The sequence below is a fragment of the Rhinatrema bivittatum genome, chromosome 17, assembly GCF_901001135.1.
Source record: "Rhinatrema bivittatum chromosome 17, aRhiBiv1.1, whole genome shotgun sequence".
Taxonomy (NCBI): Eukaryota; Metazoa; Chordata; class Amphibia; order Gymnophiona; family Rhinatrematidae; genus Rhinatrema; species Rhinatrema bivittatum.
In genome coordinates, this window is record NC_042631.1 from 42,145,401 (window position 1) to 42,171,574 (window position 26,174).

General features: G+C 44.5%; 1 protein-coding gene across 1 annotated transcript in view; it reads left to right on the forward strand.

Moving 5' to 3' along the window:
• The window catches only part of AP2A2 (adaptor related protein complex 2 subunit alpha 2), a 373,009-nt gene that overhangs the window by 144,588 nt on the left and 202,247 nt on the right, over window positions 1–26,174 (forward strand). Inside the window, 1 exon segment of the mRNA XM_029582982.1 lies at window positions 15,632–15,825. Within this exon segment, the coding sequence (XP_029438842.1) occupies window positions 15,632–15,825 (194 nt within the window).

The following is a 26,174-nucleotide window of genomic DNA, read 5'->3' on the forward strand; positions in this document are numbered from 1 at the left end:
AAAAAAGCAAACAGAATGTTGGGAATTATTAGAAAGGGAATGGTGAGTAAAATGGAAAATGTCATAATGCCTCTGTATTGCTCCATGGTGAGACCGCACCTTGAATACTGTGTACAATTCTGGTCGCCGCATTTCAAAAAAGATATAGTTGGATGAAAAGGGTACAGAGAAGGGCGACCAAAATGATAAAGGGGATGGAACAGCTCCCGTATGAGGAAAGACTAAAGAGGTTAGGACTGTTCAGCTTGGAGAAGAGACGGCTGAGGGGGGGGGGGGGGGAGGGATATGATAGAGGTGTTTAAAATAATGAGAGGTCTAGAACCGGTAAATGTGAATCTGTTATTTACTCTTTCGGATAATAAAAGGACTAGGGGGCACTCCATGAAGTTAGCATGTGGCACATTTAAAACTAATCTGAGAAAGTTCTTTTTCACTCAACGCACAATTAAACTCTGGAATGTGTTGCCAGAGGATGTGGTTAGTGCAGTTAGTGTAGCTGTGTTGAAAAAAGAATTGGATAAGTTCTTGGAGAAGTCCATTACCTGCTATTAATTAAGTTGACTTAGAAAATAGCCACTGCTATTACTAGCAACAGTAACATGGAATAGACTTAGTTTTTGGGTACCATATTTTTCGCTCCATAAGATGCACTTTTTTCCCCCAAAAGTGGGGGGAAAATGTCTGTCTTATGAAGCGAATATAAAAAAAATAAAATAATTTACAACCCCCCTCCTTCCTGACCCCCCCCCCCAAAGACTTGCCAAAAGTCTCTGGTGGTCCGGGGTGGGGGGGATGTCCTGGGAGCGATCTCCTGCTCTTGGGCCGTTGGCTGCCAGTAATCAAAATGGCGCCGGCAGCCCTTTGCTCCTACCATGTGACAGGGACTGACCAATGACACCAGTAGTCTCTGTCACATAGTAGGGGCAAAGGGCCACCGGCGGCCCAAGAGCAGGAGATCTCTCCTGGGACCCCCTGGTCCACCAGGGACTTTTGGCAAGTCTTCGGGGGAGGGTGGGGGCTTGTAGTCAAGTACATTTGAAGGGTTGGGGTGTAGTGTTTGTGGTTTTTTTTTGTTTTTCCACAAAAGAACGATAAGTTTTCTGATCCAGGGAGTGGACCGAAATGGCCCTCCCCAGACCCGAAAATGAAAGGGGTCAAAAAAATAGTATGCATACCCCTAATTTGCAGTTATTGGAGAAGTGCAGAACAGAGTAAAAGTCCTCACAAGGATTTCAATTTGATATTCAAAATGATTTAAAGAATATCATATTGAAATCCTTGTGTGGACTTTTACTCTATTCTGCACTTCTCCCATAACTGTGTATTGTTTAAGTGCAGGATTTGCTCCCCTTTTCTGTTTTTGGATTACCCCTAATTTGCTCCATAAGAGAGACAGACCCCTGGGAACAGAGCTGGTTTAGCACACCATTTTTTTTTTTTTTATTTCCCCCCCTCTGAATTCTAGGTCCTTCTTATGGCCAGGTGCATCTTATGGAGCGACAAATACAGTACTTGCCAGGTTCTTATGGCCTGGATTGGCCATTGTTGGAAACAGGATGCTGGGCTTGATGGACCCTTGGTCTGACCTAGTATGGCACGATCTTCTTTGGCAATCCTTTTCTCTCCCTCACATTTTGCTTTCTTGATTTCTTTTTTTCATCTCCTTCAGTTTCACCAGATATTATTCTCATGTGTTCTACTTGGGATCCTTTATTGCTCTTGAACACTGTTCTTTTTGCCTTTAATTTTTCAGCCACCTCCTTTGAGAACCAATCTGTTTCTTATGCTGGCTTTTGTTTAATTTTTTAACACATAGATTTGTTGCCTTTGTAAATGCTTTGTAAATGCTCCTTTTAGTTTGGCCCACTGTTCCATCTCTCATTCTCTCCCAATCTTCTAGTTCTATCTCTAGGAGTGTACCCATTTTGACAGTTTATTTTTTAAATTCAAAACTTGGTTCTTTGTGTAACTTCTCTATTTGCGATATCAAACCGTTTGATCATTGGTGCTCAGATGGGCACCCATCTGGGCATTAGAGCATTATCTCCATTAGTGAGCACTAGATAGTTTATAACTCCCTTGTGTATTCCATTACAATTTGTTTGAACCCAAACCCTTGCAGGGCATCCACTATCTCTCTGCTTCTGATAGATTCTGTGGAAGGGATTTTCCAGTTTACATCCAGCAGATTAAAATCTCCAACAAGCAGCACTTCTCCCTTTTGTCACCTTTCAGAAGTCTTCAACTAGATCTGTCTAGTTCTTGTGTTTGAGTCTAAGAATGTAGACCACACCAGTAAAAATGGAAGCCCATTCTTTTTTTTTTTTTTTTGACTGTCCATAATGCTGCTTCTCTATCCCTTACAATTCTGTTGCTTGTATATTGTTTTTGACAGGGATGACCATATCCCAATCATGAACAAGGTCTCTAAAACAGCAACTATATCAAAGTCAGCTTCCACCGTTAAGTATTGCCCAGACTATGAACATTTGTGATCTTATCTTTTCAGCTCTTCTCCCTAGGATTGCTGTTCTTCCTAGTAATTTTTTTCTGCTATTTTGAAACGATTTTTTTGTTTTCATCTCCCAATTTCTGTATTGCTTGGGGGTGACATGGCAATTTCATTGGCCACCTCTTGCCACCCCCACCTTCTAGTTTAAATGCCTGAAAATGTATGCTCTGAATTTCTCCCTTAGCATCCTTTTTCTGGCCAAGGACAAATATAGTTCATCTTATAGCATAACCTTTTACTTCTCCATAGAAGGCACCAACCACCAATGTAACTAAAATCACTTGCTTTACACCATGTTTTGAACCAGACATGGAAGTTATCTATATGGCAGAGCCTTTCCTTCCCATTTCCATGAACAGGAAATACTTCTGAAAAGGCAGTGGTCTTTGTCGTGTGTCTAATCTTCTTCCTTAGGTTTTGGGAGTCTTTCTTTACTGCAAGGATATCATGTCTAGCTTGGTGCCCAGATGGATGATAACATTGATATTAGAGTGTCTACTTTCTTCTGACTAACGGAGATCGGCATCAAAAACACTGTCCTAAATTGGTTCAAATCCTTCCTTCAGAATAGGCATTACAAAGTCAAGATCAACAGCAAAGAATTCCCCCCTTTCATCGCCACCCTTGGAGTTCCACAAGGATCATCGTTATCCCCTACATTATTCAACATCTATCTTCTCCCACTATGCAAACTTCTTTCTGAGCTGAAGCTAACCCATTACCTATATGCAGACAACGTCCAAATCCTGATACCGATTACAGACTCTCTGCAAAAAACTATTCTCCGTTGGAACGCCTGTCTAATCTCCATTAATAACCTCCTCTCGAACCTCAATTTGATACTCAACGCCGACAAGACAGAGTTCCTACTAATCACACAAGATGGCAGCTTACCGCTAAACAACCCACAACCTTCAGTGTTTCCTTCCTTTTCCCCCAAAGTCAGAAACCTCGGGGTAATCATGGACAGCCAAATGAGCTACACAAACTTCATCAACCACACGGTAAAGGAGTGTTACTTTAAACTCCAAGTTCTAAAACGGCTAAGACCCCTCCTCCATTTCCATGATTTCAGGTCAGTCTTACAATCTATCATTTTCTCAAAAATTGACTATTGCAATGCACTTCTTCATGGCCTGCCAGATATCTCACTTAAGCCTCTCCAGTTGTTACAGAACGCAACTGCAAGGATTCTCACAAAATCCAATAAAAGGGACCATATAACTCCGATTTTAAAGAAGTTACATTGGCTCCCAACCAAGTTCAGAATCCTTTATAAACTATTAACAGTCACTCACAAGGCCATACACAACATCACTCCACTGGACCTCACAATTCCTTTGCAACTCCACACCACCTCCCGTCCTCTAAGACTAGCCCAGAGAGGTACTCTTCAAGCATCTACTATCAAAACTTCCTTAAGGAAAAGAGCTTTGTCCGCTTCTGGCCCCAAGCAATGGAACCTGCTCCCACCTGACCTAAGGCTTGAAAAATGTCCAATCACCTTCAAGAAGAGACTTAAGACTTTGCTGTTTGGCCAAGCTTTCCAATAACCACTCATTTCCGCCTCAGCCCTACATGTCGGTCACCCGTCTGTCCCGACCTAAGCCTTCCCTTAAGCATCCTATTTATTTGTAACAAAGCCGCTATTTTTCATCCCCTTCTCCCTTTTAACCAACCCTGCCCTACCGGTTTTTTCACCCCTCTAGCACATCTCACCATGCTTATACTCTGCTTTCTCCCAAATGATGTTTATACAAGTTTTCCCCACATTGTTCAATGTAAGTCAAGATCCTATCACTGCTTTCTCAAAAGTTATGTTTATCCAGGTTTCTCCACCTTGTTCAATGTAAGACAAAACTCTGTCACTGTTGTTGTTTGCTGGTTGTAATGTAAACCGAAGTGATAATTAATTCTGTTAATTGAACCTCGGTATATAAAAGTTATAAATAAATAAATTTGCATTGACTATCTGGTTGGTATTTCTAGTGGTTGAGGAAGGCATTTAACTGGTGTGTCCCCATCAAAATGATTACCCAGATTGGTTTCTCTGACAGTCTCCCAGCAGAAGCAGCTTTTTTTTTTTAATGACCTTTGATGAAAACTAAGGATTTCTGGGAACACAGGCTGACTGCATCCCTTTCAGACATCACCTCATTTTCCGTTCCTGGAGCTTCATAGGAACATAACACAACATAAGCCATGCCATACTGGTTCAGACCAAGGGTCCATCAAGCCCAGCATCCTGCTTCCAACAGGGGCCACTTGAAGTCGCAAGTACCCAAACATCAGATCACATGCTACTATTGCTTATTAATTACAGTCATAGCAGTTTATGGATTTATCCTCTAGGAACTTATCCAAACCTTTCTTAAGCGCAGTTACACTAACTGCTGTAACCACATCCTCTGGCAATGAATTTAGAGTTTAACTTATGTGCTGAGTGAAATTTTCTTCGATTTGTTTTAAATGAGCTACTTGCTAATTTCATGGAGTGCCCCCTGGTCCTTCTATTATCTGAGAGATTAAATAACAGATTTACATTAACTTGTTCAAGTCCTTTCATGATTTTGTAGACTATCAAATCCCTCATCAGTTGTCTCTTCTCCAAACTGAACAACCCTAACTTCTTTATCCTTTTCTCATAGGGCAGCCATTCCAATCCCCTTATTTTGGTTACACTTTTTCCAGGGCAGCTATATCCATTTTGAGATGCAGTGACCAGAACTGCACACAGTATTCAAGATGCCGTCTCACCATGGAGTGATTATAGAGGCATTGTGACATCTTTCATTTTATTTTCCATTCCCCTCTTAATTCCTAACATTCAGGTCGATACAGTAAAGTGTGCTCCGTCGGAGCGCACTGTCAGCCTGCTCTGGACGCGTGTTTTCCCTTACCCCTTATTCAGTAAGGGGAGGAAAACACGCGGCCCACCCGCGGCACCTAATAGCGCCCTCAACATGCAAATGCATGTTGATGGCCCTATTAGGTATGCGCGCGGGATCCAGTAAGTAAAATGTGCAGCCAAGCCGCACATTTTACTCTAAGAAATTAGCGCCGATCCAAAGGTCGGCGCTAATTTCTTCCGGCGCCAGGAAAGTGCACAGAAAAGCAGTAAAAACTGCTTTTCTGTGCACCTTCCGACTTAATATCATAGCGATATTAAGTCGGAGGTCCCCAAAAGTAAAAAAAAAGTGTAAAAAAAAAAAAAAATTGAATTCGGGCGTCAGCTGTCAAACCTGCTGACAGCCGCCGCTCCTGTCCAAAAAGAGGCGCTAGGGACGCGCTAGTGTCCCTAGCGCCTCCTTTCCCTCGTTTGCACCGCGTCGCCTAATTTGCATACTGGATCGCTTGCACCGGCCAAGGGCCGGTGCGTGTGCCGGAAGAGCGGGCGTTCGTCCGCTCTCCCGCGGTTTTACAGTATTGGGCTGATTATGTTTGCTTTTTTGATCACCACAGCACACTGGGCCAATTATTTCAATGTATTATCCACTATGGCACCTAGATATCCTTCCTGGGTGATAGCTCTTAAGATAGAACCTAACACTATGTAACTACAGCAAAGGTTATTTTTCCCTATATGCATCACTTTGCACTTGTCCATGCTAAATTTCATCTGCCATTTGGAAGCCCAGTCTTGCAAGATCCTCCTGCAATTCATCACAGTCCGCTTGAGGTTTAACTACTCTGCATAATTTTGTGTCATCTGCAAATTTGATCACCTCTCCAGATCATTTATAAATATATTAAAAAGCACCGGTCAAAGTACAGATCCCTGAGGCACGCCACTGTTCACCTTTTTCCACTGTGAAAACTATTTAATCCTGCTCTGTTTCCTGTCTTTTAACCAACTTGCAATCCACAAAAGGACAGAACCTCCTATCCCATGACTTTTTAGTTTCCTTAGAAGCCTCTAATGCAGGACTTTGAATGCCTTCTGAAAATGCAAATACACCACATCTACCGGTTCACCTTTGTCCATTGTTTTTGAAGGGGTGAATAAACATATGTAGGAGATTTGTGAGGCATGAAAAAGTCTGTATATGTCAATCTAAATGTTTTGTGATTTTATTCTTTAAAACAGTTTCCACAATTTTTCCCAGCACTGAAGTCTGGCTCACTGGTCTATAGTTTCCCAGATCACCCCTAGATCCCTTTTTAAATATTGGGGTTACATTGGACATCTTCCAATCTTCAGGTACATCGGATGATTTTAATGATAGGTTACAAATTTTTACTAATAGGTCTGAAATTTCATTTTTTAGTTTTCAGAACCCTGGGGTGTATACCATCCTATCCAGGTGATTTACGACTCTTCAGTTTGTCAATCAGGCCTACCACATCTTCCAGGTTCACCTTGATTTGGTTCAGTTGATCTAAATAATCACCCATGAAAACCTTCTCCAGAAGAGGATAGTGGAGAGATACCCAGAACGGGTATCTCTCCACTATCCTCTTCAGTAAACACTGAAGCAAAGAAATCGTTTAATCTTTCTGCAATAGCCTTATCTTCTCTGAGTGCCCCTTTAACCCCTTGAGCATCCAACAGTCCAATTGACTCCCTTGCAGGCTTTCTGCTTCGGACAAAGTTTTAATATGAGTTTTTGCCTCTGTGGCCAACTTCTTTTCAAATTTTCTCTTAGCATGCCTTATTAGTGTTTTACACTTAACTTAACAATGCTTTGCTTTTTCTTATTTTCTTCAAATGGATCCTCCTTCAAATTTTTGAAGGATTTTTTTTTTGGCTAAAATAGCCTCTTTCACCTCACCTTTTAACCATGCCAGTAATAGTTTTGCCTTTCTTCCACCTTTCTTAATGCATGGAATACATCTGGTCTGTGCTTCTAGGATGGGTTTTGTTTTTTGTTTAAACAATGTCCACGCCTGCTGCACATTCTGCCTTTGTAGCTGCAACTTTCAATTTTTTCCTAACTCATTTTGTCAGTTTTCCTTTTGAAGGTTTAGTTCTAGAGCCCTGGATTTTCATACTGTCCCCCTTCTAGTCATTAATTCAAATTTTAATCTTATGATGACTATTGCCAAGCGGCTCCACCACAGTTACCTCTTTCACCAAATCCTGTGCTCCACTGAGAACTAGGTCTAAAATTGCTCCCTTTTTTGTCGACTCCTGAGCCAAGTGCTCCATAAAACTGTCTCTTATTCCATCCAGAAACTTTATCTCTCTAGCATGCCCTGATGATTCACTTACTCAGTCAGTATTGGGGTAATTGAAACCTCCCATTATTACTGCACTACCAGTTTGGTTAGCTTCCTAATTTCTCTTAGCATTTCACTGTCCATCTCACCATTTTTTGGCCAGGTGGACGGTAGTATACTCCTATCACTGTTTTCTTCCCCAACACACAAGGGATTTCTACCCATAAAGATTCGATTGTACATTTAGTCTCATGCAGGATCTTTATCCTGTTGAACTCTATGCCATCCCAGACATAAAGCGCCACTCCGCCACCAAGATGCTCCTCTGTCATTGCAATATAATTTGTAACCTGGTATAGCACTAATCCCATTGGTTATCCTCTTTCTACCATGTCTCCTAAGATGCCAATTAAGTGTCATCATTCACTGCTATACACTCCAAATCTCTCATCTTACTACTTAGACTTCTGGCATTAGCATACAAACATTTCAAAGTTTGTTTTTTGTTTGTATTTACATTCTGCTTTTCAGTTGACAGGGATAAATTTGAATCTTTTTAGCTCAGGTGAGTTTTTAATTATAGACAGTTGGACTACTTTTCTTATTATTGAAACCTTTGTCTGTTTTCCCCTTTGTTCTAGTTTAAAAGTTGCTCCATCTCCTTTTTAAAGGTTAGCACCAGCAGACTGGTTCCACCCTGGTTAAGGTGGAGCCCATCCCTTCGGGGAAAAGATGCTCCCTTCATCAAAAGGTTCCCCAGGTCCTTACAAAACTGAATCCTTCTTCCATGAATCATCGTCTCATCCACACATTGAGACTCCGGAGTTCTGCCTGCTTCTGGGGACCTGTGTGTAGAACAGGGAGCATTTCAGAGAATGCTACCCTGGAGGTTCTGGATTTCAGCTTTATCCCAGGACAAGCAGGATGATAATCCTCACATATGGGTGACATCATCGATGGAGCCGTGACACAGAAATCTTCTGTCAAAGTTTCTAGAAACTTTTGACTGGCACACTGAGCCCACCGAGCATGCCCAGCATGCCATGATTCCTTCAGCCACAGGGGTCTCCCTTCAGTCTTTTTTTTTTTTCCCCGCGTTGCTGTAAGCCTCGCGTGATAGGAGCTCTGAGTTTTTCCTTACACCTTTTCCTCATGGAAAATATAACTTTTCAGTCACAAAACTATCTACTCGGGTCTCCCTTCGACATACTATTCAGTGAGTACTTTTTTGAGTCCGTTTTCGGTCGATTCTGGTTACCTTTTTACTCAGTACCGCAAGCCACCAACTGTTACCTGGCCCATTTTTTACCATGGCCTCGGGATTAAAAAAATGTCCAAATTGTACCCAATGTCGATAACTGACCCGCATGAAGTTTGTGTTTTATGTCTGGGATCAGGCCACGATGTCTGTGCATGTACTTACTACCTGCGCCCAGATGACACCGAAGGGCAGGCGTGCCCGTTTGGATAAAATGGAGGAGCTGTTTAAAAAGATCACTCCATCGTCATCTTCAACATAGTCACCGAAGAAATCATCACCTTCTGTTGAAAAACATCGAGGAAAGAAAAAGGCCAATGACCATCCATCACCGGCCCCATCCGGATCTTCAATAGCGTCTTCATCGGTATCCACTAGGGAGCATCGTGAAAAGACGCCATCGACACCGTTCTGTCTCCGTTCCATCGGGAGAAACGGTATCTGCATTGGCACTGAAGGACATCGAGTCGATGACGAAGCGGGTTCGGGTACTAGAGCCGCCATGCCCCTCTGTACCTGAGACACCGAGGTGCTCTCCACCGGGATCGGTGTCAGAGACTGTGCCACCATGCTCTGTTGTGGAAGTGCCAGTAGCGCTGGTCTTATCTTCTCCTGTGACAGTGGACTCAGTTCCAGTCTCCAAGGAAGAAATGACTTCCATGGTTCAACAGGCGATCATCGAGGCTTTTTAAAAATTCCAGCCTCCATCAATGCCAGCACCAGTACAATCATTGGCACAGACGCCAGAGCTGTCGATTTTTCAACCTCTTCTAAATAGAATCGACGCCTTAATCGGTGCCTTCTCAGCACCGATACAGATTCCATCGATGGATCCCCCGATGCAGCCATCGACACCATCAATGCCTAAACATCCACAAATGATTCCTTCAATTCCTATTCCAGGCTCATCGGATAGAAAGGACTCTGATTCCTTACCCAGGGCCATCTGGTCTTCAAAAACCCCATGCACCTTCATTACCTTCGATGCCATTGCCTCCATGGCCTGGTTCATCGGGCGATGCCGGCCATCGATGCCTTTTCTGCCTCCGATGCCAAAGCAGATTCCAAGACAACCATCAAAGTCTGCTTCTAAAACAAAACATCCTCTTCCAAAAGACATCTTGGATCCCTCTGGATCACATTTTCAGTCTGTCTATAGTCCTTGGGAGGATGTAGACACTGACACTGATACCGAAGATCTAGAATCAGAACCTTCTCCACCAGAAGAGAAGAGGAAGTCCCCTACTGAGGACATGTCCTTTGCAAACTTTATAAAGGAAATGGCAGATACAATTCCCTTTGAATTACTTACTGAAGAGGATACAAGACACAAGACTCTTGAAGTTACAATTTGTAGATGCACCAAAGGAGGTAATGGCGATACCCATTCATGAAGTGCTTCTGGAACTTCAGCATTGATTATGGGAGCATCCTTGCTCTGTACCAGCTGTAAACAGAAGAACAGATGCAACATACCTGGTCCAACATATACCCCAGGTTTCCAATAGCCACAATTGTCACACCACTCAGTAGTCATTGAATTGGCTGAGAATAAGGCTAGGAAGCAAAATCCACACTCTTCTGCTCCACCAAGAAAAGAAAAGTTTTTAGATGGTTTGGGAAGAGAGGTTTTTCAAGGATCCATGCTGGTGTCCAGGATTGCGGCATACCAGCTATATATGACGCAATATCAAAGAAACTTGTGGAAACAAGTTCAAGATCTTGCTGATAACCTCCCTCAACAACATTAGCTGTCACTAAACACTCTGCCAAAGGCCTAGAGTCCAGCAAGCATGAAGTACGGGCTGCCTATGACTCCTTTGAAACATCTGTCCGTCTGTCAGCTGCTGGAATCGGTGCACGGAGGTGGGCTTGGCTCAAGGCCTTGGACCTAAAGTTAGAAGTCCAAGAGAGACTGGCAGATCTCCCATGTACTGGAGACAATCTCTTCGGAGAAAAGATTCAGGACACTGTCTCCCAACTAAAAGATCACCACGAGACACTCTGTCAGCTCTCCAGGTTGCCATCTGATCAGCCGTCCTCAGTGCGAAAACCCACCAGAAGGGACACCAGGAGGCCCTTCTAAAGGCCTAGAAGGTACTATCTACCTACTTCTTTGGCACGCCCCTACCGCCCACCACAAAGAGGACGTCCACACCAACCAAAGCAGGCAAAAACCCAGCCATCTCCACAAACCGGACCAGCATCTGGTTTTTGAAGAAAAGCAAGAGAACAGAAGCCTCTCCCATCAATCCCATGCCCCACTTACCTGTAGGAGGTCGACTTCATCTTTTCAAAAACCAATGGAGTCTCATCACCAAAGATAAATGGGTATTAGCCATACTGAATCGGGGATACAGTCTCAAATTCTCCACAATACCCCCACATTCTCCACCCATCCCACTTTGGACATGCACTCGTCACATCTCAGCTTCAACTAGAACTCTCAACCCTGCTGACTACCAGGGCTATTGAACCAGTTCCCTGGTCTCAACAAGGCAAAGGGGTTCTATTCCCGCTATTTCCAAAGAAAACAGGCGGCTTTCGCCCCATCCTAGACCTCTGCAATCTCAACAAATTTCTTCAAAAGGAAAAGTTCCGTATGGTATTCCTGGGAACCATCCTTCCTTTGCTTCAACAGGGAGACTGGCTCTGTTCTCTGGATCTTCAAGACACCTGTGCACACATACCCATTTCCACACAACATCGCAAGTACCTACGATTTGTCGTGGGAAAACATTACCAGTAACGGGTCCTGCCATTTGGACTCACCTCTGCACCTTGAGTATTCACAAAATGTCTAGCAGAGGCTGCTGCACATCTAAGAAAAAACAGCATTAATGTTTTTCCCTACCTAGACGATTGGCTAATCAGGAGTCTATCCAGGCAGGGAGCTCTGTCTGCCTTAAAAAGCACAATAAGACTATTACACTCCCTGGCATTTCTAATCAACTATCAAAAATCCCATATCAAGCCGTCTCAGCTCCTCATGTTAGTCTGAGCAGACCTCGACACCACAGTGGCAAAAGCTTTTCTTCCAAATGACCGTGCCAACGATCTAGCACGCTTGGCGAACTCTATAACCCACTACCAGTTTGCCTCTGCCCATCAACTTCTAGTGCTACTAGGACACATGGCTTCTACAGTACATGTTACCCCTATGGCGAAGTTAGCCATGCGAAGAACTCAATGGACTTTGAAATCTCAATGGTTCCAAGCTTTCCAACCACTGTTGTACACATTTCAAGTCACCTACCAAGTACGACTTTCGCTCCACTGGTGGACAAACCAAACTGCCTTGAAAGCTGGTCTACCATTCCAGCAGTCAACACCGCAAGTCATCTTGACCACGGATGCCTCCAACTTGGGATGGGGAGCTCACGTCAACAACCTTCAAACACAAGGTACATGGACTTCGCTCGAAATGAAGTGTCGGATAAACTTCTTGGAACTTCGAGCAATACATTATGCCCTTTATGCCTTCAAAGACTGCCTCTCAAACAAGACTGTGCTGATACAAACAGACAACACAGTAGCAATGTGGTACATAAACAGGGAGGCACGGGCTCTTATCTGCTCTATCAAGCAGCAGTACAGATTTGGGCCTGGGCTCTTGAGCACTCCATGCATCTCCGAGCAACTTATCTGGCAGGCATACAAAATGTCCTGGTAGACTATCTGTCAGCGTTTCCATCCCCACGAATGGTCTCTGGATCCCTGTGTAGCGAGCAAAATCTTTCAATGCTGGGGTTGCCCAACCATAGACTTCTTTGTTTCCAAGCTGAATCACAAAGTGGAAAGGTTCTGCTCCCTCCACAGCCGTTGACAAATGTTCCCCAGGAATGCCTTTGCTCGCCCCTGGAACATAGGACTTCTATATGCGTATCCTCTGATTCCGCTCATATCCAAAACTCCCATGAAGCTACAACAGGACAGAGGGTCAATGATCCTCTGTCCTGGCCTCGACAAGTATGGTTTCCCATACTCCTCGACCTCTCGATCAGACAACCAATTCACCTGGGCACAGCACCCACTCTCATAACTCAGAATCAGGGCAAGTTGCGTCATCCCAACCTGCCAACTCTTGCCCTAACAGCTTGGATGTTGAAACCTTAATTCTGCAACCACTCAATCTTTCAATTCAAGTCTCTAAAGTTCTCGTAGCTTCACGAAAGCCCTCCACATGTAAATCTTACCACTCTAAGTGGACTAGATTTACCAAGTGGTGCACACAAAAAGGTTTTGACCCTTTCTCCTGCCCCACTCCTTCTTCTTTATTGGACTACCTGTGCCACCTTTCGGATTCTGCAGGATGTCCCTCTGTGCGGGTACACCAAAGTGCCATAGCAGCATACCTCAAGGGAATAGGGGATGCACCGATAACAGCGCAACTCCTAGTGAGACTGTTTACGAGGGGTTTACTCCACCTTAAGCCTCCCATTCGACCACCGGTTACTGAATGGGACCTAAATTTAGTGCTAGCGAGGCTCATGCGATCCCTGTTTGATTCTTTGCACTCCTGTAATGAAAAATTTCTTTCATGGAACGTATTTTTCCTAGTAGCCATTACTTCTGCTAGGAGGGTCAGTGAGTTACAAGTGCTTGTCACATACTCACCCTACACAAGGTTCCTGCATGACAGAGTGGTCCTTCGCACTCACCAAATTCCTACCAAAAGTGGTAATGGATTTTCACCTCAATCAATCCATAGTCTTGCCCACTTTCTTTCCAAGGCCACACTCACCAGGGCGAGAGAGTTTTGCACACCTTAGATTGTAAACATGCGCTGGCTTTTTACCTGGACTGCACTGCAGTCCATAGAAAATCCACCCAATTCTTTGTTTCTTTTCACAAAAATAAACCAGGAGTTGCAGTGGGAAAACGAACTCTCTCTTCAACTGGCTAGCAGACTGTATCGAATTCTGCTATGAAAAAGCAGCCATTCCTCTCCTGCGGCGAGTAAAAACGCACTCAGTAAGGGCTATGTCAACCTCAGTAGCACACTATCGTTCAGTGCATATTGCTGATATCTGTAAAGCTGCAACTTGGAGTTCTCTTCACACCCTTGCAGCACATTACTGTTTGGACAAGGAAGGACGACAAGATTCAGCCTATGGCCAATCTGTCTTAAAGAACTTGTTCCCAGTTTAATACCCAACTTCTTCCACATCCAAACCGCTGTGATTTCAGGCTGCCTAATTTTTTTCAACATCGCACTAGTTGTTGTGCTTGTTGCACAAGTTGTGCGCTGTTGGTCCACAACAAAGATGACTCAGCCTGTAGCTTGCTAATCACCCATATGTGAGGACTATCATCCTGCTTGTCCTGGGATAAAGCAAAATTGCTTACCTGTAATAGGTGTTATCCCAGGACAGCAGGATGTAGTCCTCACGAAACCCACCTGCCACCCCGCGGAGTTGGGTCCGATTCGTTTTATTTTTTTCGCTCATATTTTTTATTGCTACAAATGAGACTGAAGGGAGACCCCTGTGGCTGAGGGAATCATGGCGTGCTGGGCATGCTCAGTGTGCCAGTCAAATGTTTCTAGAAACTTTGACAGTTTTCTGTGTCAGGGCTCCATCGATGTCACCTATATGTGAGGACTACATCCTGCTGTCCTGGGATAACACCTATTACAGGTAAGCAATTTTGCTTTCTACTTAGCCTAAATTTTGCTTCCAGAACCTCCCTCCCACATTTTCCTATGTCGTTGGTGTCCACATGTACCACGACAGCCAGCTCCTCCCCAGCACTGTCTAAAATCCTATCTAGGTGACGCGTGAGGTCCGCCACCTTTGCACCAGGTAGGCGTGTTACCAGACGGTCCTCATGCCCACCAGCCACCCAGCTGCCTACATTCCTAATAATCGAATCACTATGACGGCTGACCTAATCCTTCCCTCCTTGGCAGAAGCTCTGGGAATTACATCCTTGGTGCGAGAGGACAATGCACCATCTGGAGAGCAGGTAATTGCTACAAGATTATTTTCTGCTGTACCAAGTTGATTCTGTTCAATCATGAGACCTTCCTCCTCCGAGGCAGCACCAGGGCTGCCAGACTGGAGTTGGGACTTGGCTACTATGTCCCTGAAGGTCTCATCTATATACCTCTGTCTGCCTTAGCTCCTTCAAGTCTGCCACTCTAGCCTCCAGAGATCGGACTTGTTTTCTGAGACACAGGAGCTCTTTGCATCAGATGCACACATACTTCTCACCGGCGGATAAAAAAATCATACATGTTACTCTATGCAAAAGACTGGGAGGTCCCCCTCTTGCTACTGGACTACTGCCTTCTCTTAAATTTGTTCAGTTCCTAGTTAAAGTTTAGGTTGCTATGGATATAGGATTGTGTATGATTAGGGTCCTTTAAATGTATTAGTGTGTTCACTATATATTTGGTAGTGACCTACAAGGAAATAATCAAAGGACTGATTTTTTTTTAATAATTTTTTTTAAGCTGCTTTGTTATCCAGTGCAGAAAAAGTATTATGTAAGAGTAGTGGTGAGGAACGTCGGTGTCTTTTCATAACAGGCCTTATTCTGCCAGAGCCCACTGGGTTTCTGAATCCTGGATGTCTGACTTCTCTGTAGGAATGGGGATGGATATTCTTTACCAGCAGGTCTTAAAGTAGTATGTGTCCCAAATGTTTAGTGGATTAAGGTCTAACCATTTTCTCCTTTACCTCTCTTCTGACTCACAGGGATACCTTTTCATCTCAGTGCTGGTAAACTCCAACAGTGAACTGATTCGGCTGATAAATAATGCAATCAAGAATGACCTGGCCAGTCGCAACCCCACTTTCATGGGTTTGGCCTTGCACTGCATTGCTAATGTAGGAAGCCGAGAGATGGCAGAAGCCTTTGCTGGTGAAATTCCAAAGATCCTAGTGGCTGGGTAGGTGTTGCCATTTCTATCAGATTGATTAGTTTTCAAGATATCCTCAGTAAATACTCATGATAGGTATTTATATACATATGGCTTATGAATAGATTTATTTGCATTTTTTGGTTATCCTGAAAGTTGGCCTTGTTTTTGCCCTCAAAAACCAGAGTTTGAGATTCCCTCGCTAAAGATTTTGACTGTAAAATGGGTTCACTTCTTAAAGACCTTGAATGATTCATTAGATTTGTACTGTAAAATAAGGAGAAATCTTACACTTCCACTTACCGGTTGAGATCCAGTTGAACTTGGTGTTGACCATGAGCTTTACTACCTAATACCCTTTCATGATTGATGTGAAATGAGATGTTGATCTCACTCTCTCTACTTGGTCAGATGTTCACTACCATTCAGCATCCTAGTTAGTTTTCAGACCAAAGATTGAATGTAGATAAAACTCAACTCCCCTCACTTACTAGAGCCTTTCCAAAAGAATCTTTAGTATTTTTTAGGTTGACAAATCAGAGCTGAGTTGTTGAACCCCAAACTCAAATGAGGAGCCAAAGCCATATAGTTTTACAGTCCATCAGTTATTCTTAAATCTTACAACAAACAGTTGCTGGGCCTTCAGTTGCACTGAAAAATCCCATTGCTAAGTGATAATGCAGTTGATTGAGGCTCCCTCTGTTCTTAAAAGCAGATTCATAAAGCCTCAGTAATTACTCTAGCTACTTAAATGACTTATGATAATTTAAGGTGCTATAAGCAGGAATCCTTTTAAGAGTAATACATTTCACAGCTTAATTAAAATTTTTCTCACTGAAATAAGATTTGTAATCTCTCCAGCAGAGAATAAACATCTTAAAAATGTGCTTGAGTTACTTCATTAATTGCTTTGGTTTTTCTTAGGGTCTGAACTTGTTCACAGATAAAAAAGTACATTAGGGATATGCATTCATCTTTAAACAAATGGTAATCCAAACTGAAAATTACCATTTTCATTTTGTTAAATCTAAAACAAATTGAAAATAGCCCCAAAAGTCCTGAAAAACCAACCCCCTTCTCCCCAAAATGAAATTCAAGTAAAAATTGGTCCAGAAACAAAAGAAACTGACCAAAATGAAAATTTTGGCATTGCACATGCTTGGTGTACATCATAAACTTCTTGAAGTCATTGTTTTTCCTAGATGTATCTACATTTATATATTTAGTTAAAATATTTAGGATTCATCTATCTAATATCTTAAGGGAATTACAATCACAAATGCATAACCTAAAAACTTACAAAACTAACTTACAAATATTTAAAAGTAATATATAATAGTTATGTAGAGTAGGTATACCAATATGTGGACAATATTAGGGACCTACTCTCACTATAGCTTTCTTATGATAGATATCTACTATACAGCAGATGTTTTGTTTCTGAGCAGGATATAAAATCCCTCCGTATTCTACATTTTAGGGAGATTAGTAATGGAGGGAGTTTTGTCACTTGCATCCAGAGACTTAAACCAGTGGGATAGCTCTTTTGTTCAAAAATCTCTCATATTTCTGTTAAGGTACTATGGCATGTAGTCTACTTTCTTCAATCATACAGGGCCAATATTCAGTGCCACTTAACTGGTTAAGTTCCGAGAAGCCGGCTAAATGGTGCTGTCTGAATATTCAGCTTCGCTGACCAGGTACCACTTAGCCAGCTAACTGTTTATCTAGCTAAACAGCCAGATAAGTTCTGGGCGGAACAGGCATCTTCTGGGGTGGAGTAACTTATTTGGCTAATTTACAGGTCAATACAGTAAAGTGCGGCCGCGGTTACCCTGCTCCTAACCCGCTTTCTACTCACTTTTCGGCCGCGTTAGTCCAACCCGCGATACACTATCCCCTTTAACCCACTCTTACCGCCTCTTTAAATCACCGGGTAACCCCTTCCGCCCATGGCATGTTTATTACATGTAAACGATCGAATTAGCTATTCCCTCCCATACAGTAACGCGCCCCCGACTATCGCTTTTTTACCCTGCCGTTTTGCCGCGCATTTAACCTGCTAACTTACCGCCTACCCTTACCCCTGCGTTAGAGGCAGGGTCCATGGGTGCTGGTCTCCGGGGCAGCCCCAGTCCTCTCCCCTCCTCCCGAAGCAACGAAAGCGGAAAAAATTGAAAAATTGAAAAAAAAAATAGCAAGAGAGAGGACTGGCAATCCTACACTCGGGATGGCCAGTCCTCTCTCCCCTCCTCCCGAAGCAAGGCGCGTAAAGCAGCCTTGCTTCGGGAGGAGAGGAGAGAGGACTGGCAGTGTAAAGCAACGTAGCGACTTGCAGCCCCCCCCTCCGGAGATGGACATCGGCAAAGACGGACCGCGGCTCCCCTGCCTCCCGGAGGCAGCTGCCCGCCAAGATGGATGCCTGCACAGGGGCTGCTTTCGCCCATGCAGGCATCCATCTTCGCGGGCAGCTGCCTCCGGGAGGCAGGGGAGCCGCGGTCAGTCTTTGCCGATGTCCATCTCCGGAAGGGGGGCTGCAAGAAAAGTAAGTCGCTTCATTGCTTCCTCTCTCCCCTCCTCCCGAAGCAAGGCTGCTTTACGCGCCTTGCTTCGGGAGGAGGGGAGAGAGGACTGGCAATCCCGAGCGTAGGAGAACCGTCCACTTCCTGGTACCTGTCATTTCAAATGTCATTTGAAATGACAGATACCAGCGTGTCCGTGAAGCGTTAGGCCAGCGCACCCAGGATACTGTATAGCGCTCTATACAGTAAAATGGGTTGCGCGGGCCTAACGCTTCACGGACGCAGCTTGCATTTGCAAGCTATTTACATACAGTATCGAGCGGTAGGTGAGCCGGACTGTGCGTGCGGCAACCGCGGGTGCGCCCGGTACTAACGCAGCTCTTCCTACCGCTCCTTACTGTATCGGCCTGTCAGTTGGATAATTGCCTATATTCGGCCTTCAACAGGAGAAGTTTAGGACAGCTGTTTCTGTTCTGAGTAGATTCAGTGACACAGCTATTCTTCTGAATATCTCGTCCAAGACATCACAAACACATTGTTAACAATGGGTTTAAATAGAAACCATTCACCAACACTGTCAATCTCATTCACTATATCAATTCTACTACATTGGAATTAATTTTGCATCTCTGTAAATAATTTGCTGTCAGTTAATCTCTTTTCTTATTCCTCCTCCGCTCCCAGTTGTGTACTTCCCTGTTTTATTGTAACTGCAATTCCGTTAACCACGCACTTGTTATAGTTGCTCGAGTTCTCTGTATATTGTACACCCTGTTAAATGTAAACCGGTTTGATGTGATACCTATCATGAAAGCCGGTATAGAAAAAATAGTAAATAAGTTAGCTGGATAAATTTATCCAACTAACTTCAGTCCATGTTTCTGTATGGACCTCAGTGTCCTAAACATTGATTCCAAATAGGGACATCACTGTGTCTGAAGGAGAAAATTCTAGCTACAAAGCTCTCAAAGGCAATGCACAACTCTCTCAGCTGTCATCTTACCCCATACATGCCTTCCTGCCCTTTGTGCTCACTGTCACAAGCCCATTTAGCTGTGCCAGCACTCAAGGAACTATATCTCATAAGCACCAGAATACGGGCCTTCAGAGGTGTAACCACTGATCACTTACCAGCCTTTAGAAAAATGCTAAAAAAGTGGCTCTTTCAAACATCTTTTCACTTTCAGTGCATATCCAGCATAACTCTCTGCTTCAACAGCAGGGGGAATGAAGAAAAGTGGATCTGTATACAGACAACAACCAACTAGGACTGAATTACATAGTCTGGGTAAACAAATAAGCATGGGTGTAGCTTGCTTATTGCGGCGGTTACTATCCCTAACTAATTAAGCTAGATATTTCGCTTAGATGCAGTTCCAACACTGCTCTTACATTAATGGTGGGGGTGGAAGGGAAATAGAACCAAAAGGTTACTAAGAGCCAAGAGAAACAGATAAGTATGAGAGAAAAAAAAGTGCAAAACTTGCTGGGCAGACTGGATGGGCCGTTTGGTCGTCTTCTGCTGTCATTTCTATGTTTCTATGAATGTGGAAACATAAAACATGACAGCAGAAAAAGACCATATGGCCCTTCTAGTCTGTCTATCTGCTCAATTAATCTAGCTTTATAATTCCCATTGCTCCCTTAGTGATCGCCTTATTTATCCCATGCTTTATTGAATTCAGAGAGTTTTTGTCTCTACCACCTCCACTGAGAGGCTGTTCCATGTATCCACCACACTCCCCGCAAAGATATATTTACTATGATTATTCCTAAGTCTATCCCCCTTCACTCTCATCCCATAAACACTCGTTCTAGAGCCTCCTTTCTGTTGAGAGGCTTGCCTCTTGTGCATGGAAACCTTTGAGAATTTTGAATGTTTCTATCTCCTATTTCTCCTTTCCTGTAAGGTGTATATGTTTAGATCTTTGTCTGTCCCTATATGCTTTAAAATGAAAACCACCAAACGTTTTAGTAGCCACTTTCTGGACCGACTTCATCCTGTTTATATCCTTTTGAAGGCGCGGTCTCCAGAATTGTACACAATTTTCTAAATGAGATCTAACCAGGGACTTATACGGAGCAATATCAGCCCCCTTTTTCTGCTGACCATTTCTCTCCCAATGCAACCAAGCATCTTTCTGGCATTTGCTGTCACTTTATACACCTTTTTGGGCACCTTAAGATCATCGGATAAAACTAATCCAGATTCTGCTAAAAACACCTCCAATATTGTACCTCCCTTGGATTTCTGCATCCTAAATACAGAAACTTGAGGGAGAAACCAATGCATTTTTTACCATTAAATATTAGCTGCCAAACCCTAATCCATTCCTCGAGGTTCATTAGATCCCTTCTCATGTTTTTCTTGCCTTCCTGGCTGTCCACCCTGTTACAGACTTTCATATCATTGTCAAAAAGAAAAACTTTTCCTGACAATTCTTCTGCTTCCACACAAATGTTGAAAAGAAAGGGTCCACCTGCTAGTAATATCCCCCCCCCCCCAGAGAAAACTCCATTTACCACTACCTTTTGTCACCTCCCACTCAGCCATTTGCTAACCAAATCAGTTACTCTAGGTCCCATACCAAGGGCATTGAATTTGTCTCCTATGCAGAACAGTGCCAAAGACTTTAGAGAAATCAAAGTATACTACATCTAGTGAACTCGCCCGATCCAACTCTCTGGTCACTCAATCAAAGAAATTGATCAGTTTCATCTGACAAGATTTACCTCTGGTAAAACTATGCTGCCTCAAATCTTGCAATCTGTTGGATTCCAAAATCTGTTTAGCAGTGATTCTATTGTGCTCACCACAGAGGTCAGTGTAACTGGTCTGCAGTTCCCATCTTCCTCTTTATTTCCACTTTTATTAATGTGAATGTATATAATAGCCACCCTATAAGTTTCTAACTTTATTATTCTATTATAATATATACAAGTGCATAGCTTTCATTTTCCTTGAACCCTGTGAATGTAAACACTCCTGTTCATATCCCAGATCAGTCCAGGCAAGTGGGTTTTGCATCCCTACCAACAGATGGAGGCAGAGAATAAAAACTTTTCAGGCACTGCTACTTAACAGAGTGTGCCACCTGCAGTCCCTCAGTATTTCTGTTTCCAGCAGATGGTAGAAGTGCAAACCTGTAGTCTGAACTTAGTTTAAAAAAAAAAAAAAGTAGAAAGTTGGGAAAAAAGAAAGAAGTGAAGTCTGATCCCAGAGGTGTTGAATTCCTTCATGGGCCATCTCTCTGAGCAGGGCAAGCGGTAGGGGGGAGGGGGGGTTGGTAATTCCTAGCCAGGCTCGACCCTTAATTTCCAGGCGGAGGGAAAGCCAGGGGTCCTGGTTCCCTTGCTCCCCTGAGGCCTTCTCACATGTCCTGTCGACTGGACTAGCCAGGAGCACCCAGAAGCATGAAACTATATCTTTCCTTTGTTTGTCTATCTGGGCTGCTTGGTGGCTGTCCTCTTTTTTTTTTTTTGTGTGTGTGTGTGTGCGCGTGCGCGCACGTGCATGCTTTCCTTTTGATCGGTGGTCAGCTCAGCATTGGGGTGAGAAGGGGAAGCCAGCATGCCTCGATTTCAGGACCCGGGGCCAGGGCAGCGCCATTGGAGTTTTTTCTCCTGCTTGGGGCTGTTTTTGGCCACGGGCCACGATGTGCTTCATGGCGACTCCCATGGAGCACGGGAAAGGTAAGTTTATCTGGCCTGTGGTGTGAGGTGATCGCACCTCAATGGAGCCCTGCTATGCGCCAGCTGTGCCTGTGGAGGTGAAAGGGCCTCGGCAGAGGACTCAGCAGGCAGACGCTGCACCTGGTCTGCAGGCCCCATCCAGGGTACCTCCACATGGCAGTTGACCTGTAATGGACAAGGGAGTATAGGGACTTCACTCCCCCGCTTTCTCCAGCACAACAAGGGTCTGGAGATGTGGCAGGGGAGCCAGGAGAGGACCTGGCAGATAAAGAAGCCAGTGAGCCTGATGGGTTTTCTGCAGACTGCATTACTGCTGCATGAGGCCTACCTTGCTAAGAAGGAAGCAGCGGGTAAGCCCAGAAGGCCCAGAGCTCGGCTTAGAAGCCTTGAGCTGAGGCACCTCCCAGGTCGGGGGGAATTCTTCACCTGGTTCTGGAACGATCAGGAGTGGAAGAGAACTCTTTGGAAGATTTGAAGGGAGATGCTCCTCAGGAGGATTTGCGAAATGACTCTGGTACTGAGCCATGCACTGATCCTCCTACTGCCCAGGTGGCTAATGATCTGGATGTGGAGGACGTGCCTCTCGCAGAAGGGGATGACCCTAGGATGGTGAGAGTGTTCCGTAAGGAAGAGTTGCTGCTTCTCATGCCCCAGGTTCTGGAAGAACTGGGGATCAAGGTCACGCAGGAGGATTTGGACAACGAGGGTGTGAATCAGGTATTGGACGGGCTGCGTGGACCGCCAAAGGCTTTTCCTTTGCGAAAAAGGAGAAAAAGCTGATAGTCTGGGAATGGGATTTTCCTCAGGGTGGACTGAAAGTGGTCAGGGTTATGGCCAGGTTGTATTCCTTACCAGAGGACACTTTAGAGGTTTAGAAGTTTCCGAAGGTGGATGCGGCAGTGTTGGCGATGACCATTTCTGTGGCAGGTTGGTCACCCTAAATGATGTCCAGGACGGAAGCTAGAGATCTTGCTATAGAGACTGTTAGACAGTCATTTAGCGAAGTAGTTCATGACCAATTGTACCAAGGTACTTACACCGGTAGTTTTATCACACATAGTATTATAGTTATGCTTTATTGTGGTGTAGAGTTCATAGACTAATCTACTGTACAGTCCTAAGGACTGTGTGTCGGTGCCTTTCTGTCTTTTCCCGAATAATTTCTCTATTCTCCTGTCTCTTTGTAAAATGCTTGTTTAAAAAGCCATGTTTTTAAACTTTTCTTAAATATCTTGAGATCACTTTGCAGTCTGATCTCTGGAGGCATTGTGTTCCAGATTATGGGTCCTGCTAGTGATGGGGCTCTTTCTCTCACTATATAGGCCATCCCTGCGTCCTGCCTGGAATCAGCAGACATCACTAATGTTTCTCCTGTGCATTCTGCACCCAGCACAAACAAGCTCTCTGCATTAGGCTAACACATAACTATAATACTATGTGTGATAAAACTACCGGTGTAAGTACCTTGGTACAATTGGTCATGAACTACTTCGCTAAATGACTGTCTAATGATATATTGTAACCGAACCTTTGACAGCACCTGTTAGAATGTACTATAGTACACTTTTACCTACATTAAATATGTGCCTACATGTAAACCGTTGCGATGGTATTTAACTTAGCAACGGTATAAGTTTTTAAATAAATAAATATAGGGCGGATGCCCTGTATATGGTTCGGATGTCTACCAGGAATATGGTGCCCGCGATAACTGCTCATAGACTCCTGTGGCTTCGTAACTGGTCGGCGGTCAGCTTTGCAATCTTCCCTTCAAAAGAAAGTTGTTCGGGGAGGATCTGGAGAAGCTGATGAAGCATTTGGTGGAATCTAAAGGAACAAATTGCCCGGAGATGATAAAGTGAGCAAAAAGACCTTTCCACCGTGCATTCACTTTCAGGAGATAAGATTTTGCTCCAACAGGAGTTCTACAGGGGTCCAGGAAGACAGCAGTCCTTTCAAGGGACACACAGACTGGCCAGAGAAAGCTCTGGACAGGGTTCCGGAGGTGCTAAGTCCGTCCAATGCAAGTGGGCTGGTCCACTCCTCCCTAGAAGCTGTTGGAGGAAGGTTGCCCCGTTTTTACGAGGAGTGGACCAGGATCACTTCTGATCAGTGGGTCTGGAAGTGATAAGGGATACCGTGTTTCCCCGAAAATAAGACATCCCCCGAAAATAAGACCTAGTAGAGGTTTTGCAAAATTGCTAAATATAAGACCTCCCCCGAAAGTAAGCCATCTCTTGTAAACGGGCGGATTGACCTATCGGGGGATCGGGCTTCCCCCGGTGGGCTGGTCAATCCTGTGACGTGATTTTGTTGTGTTTTTTTTTTTTTAAATAAAGTTTCCAAAGTATTAGGGGGCGACGTGAGCAGTGGTATCCCGAGGGGAGCCAATGCCCCCGGGCGCAAGGAGGCTCATGCGGCCACTGAGCAGCGACATACAGATTGGCAGGCCGTGGTGGAGATCACGTCACCACGGTCCGAAGAAAAAGATCGCATTGAAATGCGCTGATGCTCCTCCTCCTTCCTGCCTGTGCGGCCCTGGAAGTAAACGTTGCCGGAGCCGCGTGGGCAGGAAGGAGGAAGAGCATCAGTGAGTGCAGAAGAGGAGCCGCCGCGGGCCGCTGCGAATCCCAAGTCACAGCGGCCCAAGAAGAGGAAGAGGCTCGGTAGCAGGGCTGCCGTGGCCCGAGAAGTTCAGGGCCGCTGCAGAGCCCATCCTGCGGCGACCCGCGAAGAGGAGGCCCAGAGGTGAGAGAGAGGCTGAGGGTCTGTAGAGGGTGGGTGCGTGTGTGCGTGTACGAGATGAGTTGAGAGATTGTGTGTGGGAGTGAGGATCTGAATGTTTTCAGAGGCAGCATGTGAGAGCCTCTGTGTGTGTGAGAGAGACAGCGTGTGACTGTGAGAGCCTATGCTTGAGCAAGACAGCATGTGGGAGTGAGAAGAGAGCCTGTGTGTGTGTCAGACAGCATGTGCCAGTGAGAGCCTGTGTGTATGTGAGAGAGAAATGCATGTGAGAATGAGAACCTGACTGTGTTTGAGGGAAGAAGATGGAGAGAAAAGAAATACGGAAGAAAAAAGGACAATATAAAAGGAATTGGCAAAAAAATAAGAAAGGGAAGGTGGAAAAAAAAAAAGCCTGTGACCAACCGATTAGAAAACTAAGATCAGCCAGCAAAGGTAAAAAAAAATAAATTACTTTTTAGTGATTGGCACGTAATCTTTGGGAATGTGCAAGAATAGCACTTTCTCTATGCGGATCTCACAATGTACGAGATCAGCATGGAGAAAGTGGAAGCCCACGGGGCCTGCACAGAGGAGGCAGCAGAATGGGCTTCAGTGTCAGTAGCAGCAATCGGCGCCTCCCCAATAGCCATGTGGCAGCAGTGACAGTGGCAGCAAGATTACTGGACATCTGGGGATGGTGGCAGTACCAGTCGGGGGACCCCTTCCAAGCAGTATGCAGAGGTTCAAAAGCAGTCTCAGCCCAAGCTGACTACCATGAATGCTGCACACTCTTACCTCTCTGACAGCACACTGGTGGGACATGGCTGAGGCAGGGGCAGCCAGCAGCTCTATTAGACATGCCCTGAAAATAAGGCCTACGGCATCTTTGGTAGCAAAAATTAATATAAGACACTCTTATTTTCGGGGAAACAGGGTAGCTAATCCTTAAAATTGTTGTGCCCCATCAAGGAAGCCTTTGTGGTGTCCCATTGTGCTTCACCTGTCAAGCAGGCAGTAGTGTGGGACATGTTGCTAAGGCTGCAGCACTTGGAAGCCATCATCCCAGTTCCTTGGGGAGAACAATGTCTAGAAAGATATTCGGTTTACATTATCGTTCCCAAAAAGGGTTCCTTTTGGCCCATTCTAGATTTGCAAAAGGTCAGTGCGGCCTCGCAGGTGCTGCACTTTTGGATGGAGACTCTGCTGACCATGATTGCAGTGGTGCGCAAGGGGGAGTTTCGCATGCCCTTGGATCTAACGGACGCATATCTGCATATTCCCATCCGAGCAGGCCATCAAACGTTTCTATGCTTCACGGTGTTAGAACATTTTCAGTTTTGAGTGCTTCCCTTAAGGCTGATGACTGCATCAAAAGAACGCTCACAAAGGTGTTGGTGGCAGTGGCCCTCAGAAGGGAAGGAATACTAGTGCATCCATACC